Source organism: Armigeres subalbatus, chromosome 1 (assembly GCF_024139115.2).
Source record: "Armigeres subalbatus isolate Guangzhou_Male chromosome 1, GZ_Asu_2, whole genome shotgun sequence".
NCBI lineage: Eukaryota > Metazoa > Arthropoda > Insecta > Diptera > Culicidae > Armigeres > Armigeres subalbatus.
The window spans coordinates 11055731-11068968 of NC_085139.1; the positions used below are offsets into that span (position 1 = coordinate 11055731).

Here is a 13238-nt window from a genome sequence, read left to right on the forward strand (position 1 = left end):
ACAGCTGGTATTGTGCGCATTTGTTAACCCAGACAGCCCCGCCCATTACGTGCTGGGTATGCAATCGAGTAACTATGAATAAGCACTAACCCCACCATACACTTTCCTAGCATAGACATCAATGTCTTAAACCACCTGACAATTATTGGAAGTCCCTTTCATTCGATAAAAAAGCGAACATTTTGAGAAAATTTAGAAGAAGGAAGTGTGTAAGTGAAGAGTGGTAAGTGGCTGAGTAAGAATTAGATAATACTGAAATTTTTGAAACAGTGAAATATCAATGTTAATCAAGATACATAAAATATGATGACAAACACCATCCATTTCGTATAGCTACGTAGTCCTACGTCACTTTTGCGTACAACCCGATTGGGCTGCACCTTTGTAAAAACTCAACTTCAATAGCAACTTACTTAAATTCAATAGCAACTAACAAGAAAGGGGGTCCCGTAGCGTAGTTGACTACACGTTCGCCTTACAAGCAAATGGTCATGGGTTCGATTCCCAGCCCCTCCACCAAACCCTCGTCAGTCGCCGGATGCGCAGCCCATGCGGTAGCGTATTGGGGAACGAGTCTTACCGTCACGGTTACCTGATGACGACTGACAATTTGTTCTTCTCGGAGGCATTCCTCCAAAGGACCCGGCTTAATGGCAACTGAACAATGCAACGAACATTGGATGCACGACATGGACAAACGAACACAATGGACTCACGATGAGATGGACTGGCAACGACAACAATAATGGTAATGGAAATCTAAAAATAGATTCTATGTGGATTCTGCTCAGCTGAATACCACAGTAGATCTCGGCACAGTAGCGGTTAAGTATCACAGACTGCCTAACAAATAAAGAAAGGAATAAAAAACTCAAAGGTTCAGCCCAATCGGGTTGTACGCAAAGGTGACGTTGAACTACGTAGCTGTATGTAATCTACAGATTTTCGACTATTGTGTGCGATGAGACCAAAGTAAGCGTTTTTCAAGCCCAGCCTGAATCTGTTTTCGATGTGATGTATATAATATTTGGACCAACATTTGAAAATGAAGATAAAAATATTTTTTTTAAATAATCGAGGATGAACAACACTCTCAAGCGTTCACATATCCAAATTACCAATTGATAAAAACTCGCTAGAGAGTAAGAATCGTTCGATAATAGTATCTCGATTCGAAGCATTGGTAACAATGCCAAACATCCGATTGAACTTCATTATTGACATTAAATTGGTATTAATTAGGTTTATATTATTTTAAATGATAATCGATTACACAATTTGAAAAGCACAAGCCTGGCTGATAGTGTACAGCTGCAACCATCACCGACGCAAACTGCTACAGAGACTTAGCACCCATCGCTAAGTCAGTCTAAGCCCCTGGTGGCTCATTACTATTGCGAAGCTGGGCTGTCAACGGCGTTATTGATAATAATAATTATTCCTTCACGTGAATTGCGTCGGACTTAGCGTTTAGTGCTATGGAAGAAGAAGCTTGCGATGCACTTACGAGATTGACTGATTCACCGAAACCAAGTGCTAAACTGTTAGCAAGTTTTTAATAGTAAATATTATCATACATAGATATTGTAACACACTAGAGTCGGTTTTTACGCGGAAGATATAGGCCGCGTAAATTAAAACAACGTGAAAAACCGCGTAAATCCCAAAGTATGTCTGAAGGAATGCGGAAATCCAGAAACTCGCGTGAATAAAAAATCGCATAAAAACGATTCCTGTAAAAATAACCGCGTAACAAACGACTTCAGTGTACATCGGGTATGAAGCGTTGACTCTTCCTTGATCGAATGGTCCAAGAAAATTGAAAATCCATCGAGAAACGGCTGAGATATTAACGTTCAAAGTCTATCATATTTTCGTGACGATTTTCATTTTTTTGCAATCGTAAAGTGTACCCCACTAGAAGAGCATAGCAAAACTTAACACAATTTTAACATATTGTGATAGTTATAACTTATGTTGATACAATTTCGTTCTTATTGGCCATTAACTTTCAAATGTTGTAACAGGATTTTATCATAATATGATTTAAAAAAATGATTAACACCGAATTGCCCAACAGTAGGCAATTATAATAACATCTAAGGCAAAGTCTCCTGCCATAGTTATCATATCGATGATATAATTTGAAAAGGTTGTCTAATTTGTAATGTTGCTAGTTTTATGTTCTTAAAAATATTCTTTTTCAGACAAAAACTAATATTTCTGATTGCTGATCACAATTTGATGGCCTATCACGACCTGTAAAACATTACAACTGCATAGTGAACAATATATTTTGTATCTGATTCTGTAATAAATTTCTAACAAAATATGTTATTTTTATGATAAAAATGTAACAAAATTTGACTGTTTTTTTTTCAAGTGGTGTAATTTTTAATACAAATTTGAATATTTTAACAACATCTTGCACCAAGTTTCTAACAAATTTTGTTATAGAAATGTAGTATAACATAATAACATATGTTGATATAATTTTGATATGACCTTCTAGTCGGGTACCCCAATATAGAAAAGACAGACGTAGTTCTACGTCAAAAAAGCAACTAACAAGACTTTATCATCCGTCGAATGCAGCTTGTTGTGAGAATATCGATTTATGGATTTCTTTTTTTTGAACACACACATATATACGAGCACACATACACACACGGACTACGTCCAAGGGCTTGTCGACCCCTTTCTATGGCCACTGCTAGTTAGGGGGCCTGCCTAGGACGTGATGGGCTTCGTAAAATATGTACAAATAGCTACATGTATCCGCAAGCAGGTCCTATCAAAGCAACCATGAGCCGCTCAAAGCACAGTAGGCCAGCCCAGGAGCTTCGACAACGGCAAAGTCGACGGACACGGTATACAGAATCAAGGTAGGCTCGTGAAGAAAATAACAGTTCAAAAGTGTTATGATTGCTATCGCAGTATGAACGAGTGAAAAAGAAGGCCAAACTAAATCGTAGAGCATTGGCTTGTGTCGTCCCGAGCAACGATAGCAGTCACGTCAATTGTTTACAGTGAAAATTGATGTTTACGTACGTGTCGACAGTGCCTTGTTTTTGTATGCCGTGGTCAACGGACACGATCGTAAATCGAGATGGATACAATAGACAAATGCAAGATCTTGACTTAACCTCACTTATTTAACAGTTCACAAAGCTTGTTTACAGGGTGTTAGAATTAAAATCGATCAGCTGAAAATAAAAATCCGTAATTTTTAGTTCAAAATCATTTTGATCCAAATATTCTAGTGATATGCTTTGATTCACCGTCGCAACCAGCCGTCTGGCTTACCCAACCAGATGGAAGTAGGATCAGTTGATTCCTTCCCGGCTTACGCTGATCCGAACACCGAGGCGTCAATTCCGGCATGGCCTCACTGTATCAACAAAGATAACCATGGGATAAAGATGGCGACTATTCCAGCTGGGTTCGAGGGCAGCCCTAAGGGGGACTCAACAATCATGAATAAAGCTACACCAACTAACAAAGCAACGGAAGTGAACCCCTTCGCAAGTAGAGGTTTGGAGTGGTCTGCACCCAACGCATCGGGTGCAAGAGAGTTAGAGCTGAAGGAGACGAGTAGCGAAGCATTCGTCATGGAGAGCGCTAACAACGGTGCACCAACAGTCGGCATGCAGCAGCACAATACGATGGAAATAGGGTCGAGTGGCGCCCAGGAGCCCAGGGAGTGCCAATTGGCACATCAGGATAAAAACCAGACAGTGACTCGAAACGGCGAGTGGGCTTATTGCTATAGGATGTCGTCCGTCCCCTAAGACCGTGGTGAGCCTTGTAGCACGCTGTCCAATCCTGCTACCCAGCTTTGCCGGCTGCGTGGTAGTTGGTTCATATGCTTTTTCCTGACTTGCGTTGATCTGGCTATGAGAACGTAAGTGTCAACCGTAAAGTATGCAAAGATAACCACGGGATCATCAAAGGCGACTACTCCAGAAGAATTCGATGGCAGCCACAAGAGGGACCCATATAGTGATGAGTATTTCTTCCAACAATTCTTTCACCATTTGGGTGCTTAAGGATATTCTAGGCCGTTATCTATGGTAGCAGAGTGAAGGCATCTTAACCTTTATGTCATAAGAAATAATTTAACCATTTCGGATAGCCAAAGCTGTTTTACAAACTTATTTTGATTTTAATTCGGAAATTAATAAGCAGCCTTAGTATGTTCATTGTACAATTAATCGAAATCGTTAAACGTTAGACAAACGCATTAAATATAGTAAATGCATCACAAAGGAAGACGCGATTTCTCACACGGCATCCCTGAACATAACATTCGTTCACTCATCTTCAGATTAGAATCAGGTTAGCTTAGACTGACGTCAAACCTTTTCGTCACCCGAAATTTGCTCGCATTTGTTCCGGTTGACACAGCTGCTGCTTCCAAATAGGATGATTCCTCTCATTAAGATTCTAGGGTAAAGATTTTCGTGCAACCTACATACCTAACCCGCCCATCATTACTGCACTACCGTCAAGCAACGGCAAGAAAAGTGGTTGCTGCTGCTGCTGCGGCGGATGATGATCTACCTATCTGCTGATGGAAGATGACGCCGAAAATTCCATCCTACATTCTTTTCGCGGCTACTTGGATTTAATTTTTCGTCCGCTGGTGACGGACGCGGCCGACACTGGAAATCGCGCATCGCCGATCGCACTAGGCCATGCCCTCTAGAGGAGCAACAAATACGACAAAAATGCGAAACAAGTGGTGAGAGATGCTGATGCAACGAGGTAATTCATTATTTTCTAGAGAAATTATCTTCAAACGATGATTTCTGCTTTGATTAATGTCATCGCTACAATTTTGCTAAATTATTATTTTAATTTGTTTCTTATGCATGCTTTGAATTACCCCTCATGATGTGTGTCTAATTATTTTAAGTTTTGATTTTTGAGTATTCGTGACTATAGGAATGATGAGTTTAAGTTTTTTGTAGGTACATAAAATACTTTCTTAGCAAATTCCTGTTGTTAGAAGCATTATTGAGAAAATTGGCTATCCAAGTTATCTACTACCGAAAAAAGGTAATTAGGATGAATATTTACCCAACTATTGCCTTCTCCAGCTAAATTCTAAACTAAATTACATACAATCCAATAAAATTCCTTAATGTCTATTTTCCGAGTAAGTATTACAACTAATTACAATGTTCTGAAAACTCGATGTGAAAGATATGAAAGCATATAAAATAGATTTAATTCACGTTTCTAGAAAGTTTCGTATGCACAACATCTTTCAAGGTCGATCCTGCTGAGATGCTGCAATCTAGAACGAAAACCTACTCCACACATCGAATAACACTGCAGCCGCACTTTCCGTGCGAGAGACCACGATCCTATAAAAGCGCACTTTTTCCGAAAACATTTTCCAGTTTGTCGTGTTTTCCCAAACGAAACGAGTGAAAAGTTTTGCTTTTTTCCCCGCGTCGAAAAATTCTCCTCGCAAACAAAGTATGCCCGGGGCCGGTGGCAGCATGGACTTCCTGAAGGATTTGAACCAACCGAAGGTGTACGAGCTGAAAAAGGCCTTCTGTTTGTTCGACCTGGATGGTGACGGCGTCATCAGCGAGCAGGACCTCAAGAACACTTTCCTCACGCTGGGGCTGGACAAGTCCGATGCCGACATTATCAAAATGTTCGACGGAGTAAGTTGGTGTGGGAGACTGCGGGAGGGTCTGAATGTGGTCAGCGGAATGTGTTCAGTGAAGCGGGAAACTCGCAATTAGTTCGTCGTTTGATGAATTGTCTATCGAAGTGATTTGTACGCATTGAGTGGAATTCTTAGTGCCATAAATTGTTAAGTTTCTAAGATGTACATTTCCAATTAGAGCGATTGACGAGGGGCAAGAACAACACTTCAATTTAGATTTAATTTGAGCTATAGCAATGGAAACTCTATTTAAATGCATTTTCTCCCATTATACCTCCCAGGTACGATTGCGTATCATCGCAAGGCTGAAAGGGAAGCAATTAAACTTACTCTATCACTGTGGGTCTTATTTTACTGTTTCTATGATTTGTTTTACTGTTATTGTGCAGCACTGATTCGACGTAGTATCACGAGGAAGTATTGAGTCTGATTGCAATAATTTACAATTTGAATACATCAACTTTCTATGTGAAGCATGGCAAGATACACTTTTGGCTGAGGGGGGAGGACATTGAAGTCTTCCACAATAAGTGGCGCCGGGAGTGGATGGGACAAGTGGGACATGACCTACGCCAAGTACCTGATTTGATTGCAGTTGCCAACATAAGTTTAAGTAACTGGAATATTATTAGTGTGCTAGTTGAGGCAGTATAAACAGTATATTCTATTGTAGTTTTGTATGAAGGCAACAAATAGCAAAAATCTGTAATTAATTTTTTGGGTTAATATTAAGATTAAGAATTTCAGAAAGTTATTTAAAAAAGACGCTCGACCCTCATTTTTTTTTCGATATTTAGTTGCTAAATATATGAACAACTATATCAAGCCATATATGAGTTGTTACACTCAAATGAGTTTAGATTGTGATACTGAGGATAAGAAGATAATAAATTTGTTTGACAATTACTGGAAGTACATAATTATTCTTGTAATGCAAGAATTGTTCCAGAAATATAAAAAAACACTATAATAATGCATAGTAATTGTAGAACTTCAGGATGTGTGGTTGAAAGCATATGAGGAGAAGTTTTCTATAAGTCTGAGAAGGCTATATTGACATCTGCAAATATCATATAGACTTATGTATTCTTAGAAGCTTTGAGGACTAAGAAGAATTGAAAACCCTGAAATATTTATGGTTTAATAATGATTCATAAGTTTGCCGAGCAATTCATACCGATTAATATAGAAACTTGGGATGTTTTCTGAAAGTTAATAAAAATTTATAGAAAGCTAGGGATAATTGATGGAAACCATTGATGAATTAATAATTTTCAAAAATTCGTAAAGCTGTGAACAGATCATAAAAGAATGTATGTCATGATTCTTTGAAATGCAATGGCAATTCCACAAAATAATTTAACAACAGTTCAATTTGGAAAGATGTGTAGAATTTCGAAAGAAATTTTGAAAATTTTCTCACAATCTCACATGCAAAACAGGTTTCAATCAAATCGAGGATTTACGTATTTTGACTTAGTACATGCTTCGAATTGAAATCTTGATTCCTGATAAATCTTTTAAAAGTCAAAGAAAAATAAAGATGTTTAATTTTTTGAAAAAAAAAAAAGTTTCAGAAGCTCTTAGTCCTCCAATGCAAGACCATCATTACCATGACTATTCCCAATTTATCAGTTCAGACTAAAATTTGTTCGACTTTCCTGTGCATAAGAATACCATCGTGCAAGCAATGCATAATAATAACTTGACTTTGAAATATCGTAGAAGTGCTTGAAGAATACTAAACTATATTTTTTTCCTTCTTCGGCAAAATCGATCAAATTTCAACTAATAATGTTGATTTTCGCAACTTACCAACTAAAAGGCCACGCTTGCTGAGATCTCGGACAAAATCAAGTTGGCTTAAATCGCAATCGTTTGCAATATCGCAATCGAAATTGAGAGAGATTTTCTTAAATCAGAACATTTGTGTTCGGTAAGCAACCAAGTACAATCAAATACGCAGAGTTTCAATCTCGATTTAATTGAGCAGGGTAGTTCACAAAATGTGTGCAGAATCATGATTTTGCACAAATGCTTTGAATCCATGCACAAATTTTAAAATTATTTCTCACTTATTTTCCACTCAGTAGATTAAAACTCTCTAAACGCTTAAAAGCACATACGCACTATTGGGGATCTAAAAGGAAATTGTCTCTCTATCAACACTTTGCTCATCAATTTTGATGTTTGTGTTAACATCAAATGGTTTCATGAGGCATGACTTTCTCCTCGTCCATTGCCGGAATCCCGCCCCTTAGTAAATGTTTTCATTGTCTGGGTGGAGCTTCTGGTTTAATTTTATTGGATACTAACAAAGCGTTCTCCTGGTCGCGTGTTGATTTGTTGAACGTTTTGAAGCGATCCAGCCCTACCGTCCTGCTTATTCAAGCTTAGTCTACCACCAAGAAGCTTTTTTCAAATGCAAATTTTTTTTCTTGTCTATTTGAGCAATTTGCGTGGATGTGAGCATGTATGTGTGTACAACAAATAGTGTGCGATACGGCCGCTCACTTTCACAGTGTCTTAAAATGCTCCCGCAGGTGCAGACTCGCACTGATTGCGCCCTCATAAGACTCAATTGGTTACTATCAACTCCCCCAAAGCCAACATTTTGCGCTCCCGCAGGTGCGGACTCGCACTGCTTGCGCCCTCATAAAACTCAATTGGTTTTTTTTTTTTTTTTAACTAATTTTATTTGCTAATTATCTAATACATGCATTCATCTCTTAGACTAGGTGTTCCGTGTTTTTTTAACACTATCATCCTTATTTGCTATGTTACGCTTTTAGTTATTATCAATACATTTCAATTGCCTCTGGCAGTTAGGAATTTTCCTCTGGTTTAATTGAACCATGTAGGAAGTACAATGCTTTCAACTTAAACTAAACTTAACCTATTTTATACTAAGTGTACAAGGAGTTAATCGTTGCAATAGAAGATTGCAACGATTTTTGTCTAAAATTGGAAATTATTTTGTTGGACATTTGTTACAACCACGGAGGCAACTTCAGAATCATTTTCAAAATTTTATTTTGAATCCTCTGAAGTGCCTTCTTTCTGGTATTGCAGCAACTAGTCCATATTGGCACAGCATACAACATGGCAGGTCTAAAAATTTGTTTGTAAATCAAAAGTTTGTTCTTAAGACAAAGTTTTGATTTTCTGTTTATAAGTGGATATAGGCACTTAATATATTTGTTACATTTGGCTTGAAGGCCTTCAATGTGATTTTTAAAAGTTAATTTTTGATCTAGCAGAAGTCCTAAATATTTAGGAACCCCATTCATAGTGACAATATGTCTGCTAGAAGGTTTCAAATAAGAAGCTATCGGCTTATGTGGGAAAATTATAAGCTGAGTTTTGGAAGCATTCAGGAAATTTTCCATTTTTGCAAGTAAGTGGAGAAAATATCCAAACTTTTTTGCAATCTACTACAAATGACACGAAGGCTTCGCCCTTTGGCTGAAAGGCCCGTGTCATCTGCAAACAAAGATTTTTGACACCCTGGTGGTAAATCAGGTAAGTCAGAAGTAAAAATGTTATACAATATGGGCCCCAGTATGCTGCCTTGGGGACACTAGCCCTTACAGGTAATCTATCAGATTTAGTATTCTGATAGTTTACCTGCAGTAGTGAGCGATCTGATAAATAATTTTGGATCAGTTTAATGATGTACAGAGGAAAATTAAAATTCATCAATTTTACAATCAAACCTTCATGCCAAACACTGTCAAATGCTTTCTCTATATCAAGAAGAGCAACTCCAGTCGAATATCCTTCAGATTTGTTGAGCCGAATTAAGTTCGTAACTCTTAATAACTGATGAGTGGTTGAATGCCCATGGCGAAAACCAAATTGCTCATCAGCAAAAATAGAATTGTCATTAATATGAACCATCATTCTATTTAAAATAATCTTTTCAAACAGTTTGCTTATTGAAGAAAGCAAACTGATTGGGCGATAACTAGAAGCCTCAGCTGGATTTTTGTCCGGCTTCAAAATTGGAACAACTTTGGCGTTTTTCCTTTTATCTGGAAAGTATGCCAATTGAAAACATTTGTTAAATAAATTAACCAAAAAGGATAAAGAGCTCTCAGGAAGTTTTTTGATAAGTATGTAGAAAATACCATCATCACCCGGGGCTTTCATATTTTTAAATTTTCTAGTAATAGATCTCACTTCATCCAAATTAGTTCCCAACGAAGGGTCAAAAACATTCTCTTGATTGAGAATGTCTTCGAAGCTTCGTGTAACCTGATTCTCAATTGGACTAGTGAGACCTAGGCTAAAATTATGGGCACTCTCGAACTGCTGAGCAAGTTTTTGAGCCTTTTCGCCATTTGTTAATAAAATTTTATTTCCCTCTTTAAGCGCTGGAATTGGCTTTTGAGGTTTTTTAAGAATTTTCGTTAATTTCCAAAAGGGTTTCGAACTGGGATCCAACTTCGAGACATTATTCTCAAAGTTGGTATTTCTCAGAATAGCGAAACGTTTTTTAATTTCATTTTGCAAATCTCGCCAAATAACTTTCAACGCGGGATCGCGAGTTCTTTGGTATTACCTTCTTCTCACATTTTTAAGACGGATCAGTAGCTGAAGATCGTCGTCAATAATAATGGAGTTGAATTTAACTTCACATTTCGGAATTGCAATGCCTCTGGCTTCGACAATTAAATTTGTCAAATATACGAGCGCATTGTCGATATCACTTTTGGTATCCAAAGGAATATTAACATCAAAATTCCTATCGATATACGTTCTACATAAATCCCAATCAGCTCTATGATAATTGAAAGTAGAGCTGATTGGATTATAAATGGCTTCTTGTGAGATTTCAAATGTCACAGGAAGGTGATCAGAGTCAAAGTCAGCATGAGTTACCAATTGGCCACACAGCTGACTTGAATCCGTTAAAACTAAATCAATTGTAGAAGGATTTCTACTGGAAGAAAAACAAGTTGGTGCTCAAGTTGGGATATTGAATAGTATAATATCCCGCAGAACAATCTTCAAATAAAATTTTACCATTGGAATTGCTTTGAGCATTATTCCATGAACGGTGTTTGGCATTGAAGTCACCAATTACGAAGAATTTTGATTTGTTGCGAGTCAGAATTTGAAGATCAGCTTTCAACAAATTCTTTTGCTGCCCATTGCATTGAAAATGGAAGTAGGCTGCAATGAAGGAAAATTGTCCAAAATTTGTTTCAACAGAAACTCCCAAGGTTTCAAAAACTTTGGTTTCAAACGAAGAAAATAATTTATGTTTGATACGTCTATTGATGACAATGGCGACCCCACCACAGGCGCTGTCAAGACGATCATTTCTGTAGATAAAATAGTTTGGATCTCTTTTAATGGAGAGTCCTGGTTTTAAATACGTTTCAGTTATAATGGCAATATGCACATTATGAACTGAAAGGAAGTTGAATAATTCATCTTCCTTACCCTTTAGAGAGCGGACATTCCAATTTAGAACTTTCACACAATTATTTGGATCCATTGAAACGGAGTCCGATAACAATTTTTTGTGTGTACTTTATACCAACCTGAACAGCTTCAGGAATGGTATTTGCTTTGAACATTGCATCAATCATGTGATGCAATTGTTCAGTTAAAAAATCAAAATCGGAAGCAGTCATGCTACCTGAATCGGCAACATGACCGTTATTTTCCGTTGGGACATGGGTATAAACCTCAGTTTGAGAAGAGAAATTTTGTCTACCAGCAGCGATGTTTGCAAACGTAGGTACATGCGAAAAGTGGGAATTTAGTGGAGTGCTTGCTACCCGTTGACGAGCGGCAAAATTTGTTTGTGAATTGTGGTGGGTATGAATCGCTCGACCGGTAACCGGTTTCGAAATTTGACCGTTTGAAAAATTTCTACCCGCCGAATCTGGGAACCGATTGGAATTTCCCGTCATCAGTTTTGCACGGGAATTCAAAACTTTTGCGTGAAGGGCATTCCCAGAAATTGGATTTATGATTGCCCCACAGTTTGCGCACTTAAATTTATTGGAATCTTCTCTCACAGGACATGCGTCCTTGGCGTGACAGGTTCCACCACAAATCATGCATTTAGCATCCATGTGACAATGTTTGGTTCCATGATCCCACTTTTGGCACTTACGGCACTGGGTGGGGTTTTGGAAATTTCCCCCAGGCTTGCGGAAATGTTCCCATGTAACACGGACATGAGACATAATACAGGCCTTTTCCAAACTTTTCATATTATTTAGTTCACTTTTGTTAAAATGAACTAAATAAAATTCTTGAGAAATGCCCCTCTGAGAAGTACCAGAATGGGATTTCTTTTTCATCTTAATTACTTGGACTGGTGAAAATCCAAGTAATTGAGAAATTTCAATTTTAATCTCATCCAGTGATTTGTCATCACTGGGGAGACCTTTCAAGACGACTTTGAACAATCGCTCAGTTTTGTCGTCGTATGCGAAGAATTTATGGCGCTTCTCATTTAAATACTGAAGAAGACGTTTGCGATCGTCAAAGGATCCCGGCAAAACGCGGCAGTCACCCTTCCTAGCAATCTGAAATGAAACCTTGATCCCCTCAAGGTTACTCAAGATTTCATTCCGAAAGCCAGAAAACTCGGCAACAGATACCACAATTGGCGGAATCCTTTGTTTCTTCGCATGAATCGAATCACCTGGGCTAAAGGTAGATTCGATTTGCTCAATTTCATCATTAATCAAATCGAACTGATTGCTCAGTTCGATAGGAGAAGAAACAATGTCAACATTAGATTTAGAAGGAATATCTGAAGTCTCCAGCTTCCTTCTATTTTTTCCGCGCTTGGGCAGGACGGTCTTGAAACCTTGTTTCTTTGAAGGAAGTGGAGAATTCAGAGACTCCCCTTCCTCTTGTTTTTGTTAATACTCATTGCTGAGCGTGGAGACGTGACCTTCTAAGAGGTTTTTTCCCAGAACGGTGTCCCTGCAGGATTACCACCGCTTGTCGGAATTTTACTTCCGCAAACGGGTCCAACGTAAAACGAAGGCACGGGTCCTTGCAAAGAACGTAACGGGATCAGTGGGTACAAATAGCGCTAAGAAGCACCGTTGAAATTAAAATAGCTTCGGGTAGTATTAAAAACTTCCTTCCGCAAAGAGAGAAAGAACCGCACAGCACGAAAGCACGATGCGGTCTGAGACTCAATTGGTTACTATCAACTCCCCTAAAGCCAACATTTTGCGCTCCGCAGGTGCGGACTCGCACTGCTTGCGCCCACATAAGGCTCAATTGGGCACTGATGGTTACTATCAACTCCCCTAAAGCCAACATTTTACGCCCTGCAGGTGCAGATTTGCTATATCAGCGCTCAGACGGGTCTCGGTTCCGTATGAGAAGTGTTAAATTGTTCCCCTAAAAGCTCATTTTACTATCACCTGAAAACATTTTCTTTTTTGTGATACTTGGGTTATTGCGATCAGATGCGTTATCTTCTTGCGAAATGGCTAGTCGTAAGTAGCAAAAGGAGAAGAAGCTAGCAGCAGATATAGAAAACAGGCGGAAGCGAGGAAAGTTTTCT

At 38.4% G+C, this 13238-nt stretch overlaps 1 protein-coding gene across 1 annotated transcript in view; it reads left to right on the forward strand.

Annotated features, from left to right (window-relative positions):
* Positions 1-5397: 5397 nt before the first annotated feature.
* Positions 5398-13238, forward strand: part of LOC134208084 (myosin regulatory light chain, striated adductor muscle-like) — a 29467-nt gene continuing 21626 nt past the window's right edge. The window contains exon 1 of the mRNA XM_062684173.1: positions 5398-5681. Within this exon, the coding sequence (XP_062540157.1) occupies positions 5490-5681 (192 nt within the window). The 5' untranslated portion in view covers positions 5398-5489. The remainder of the gene's footprint in view (positions 5682-13238) is intronic.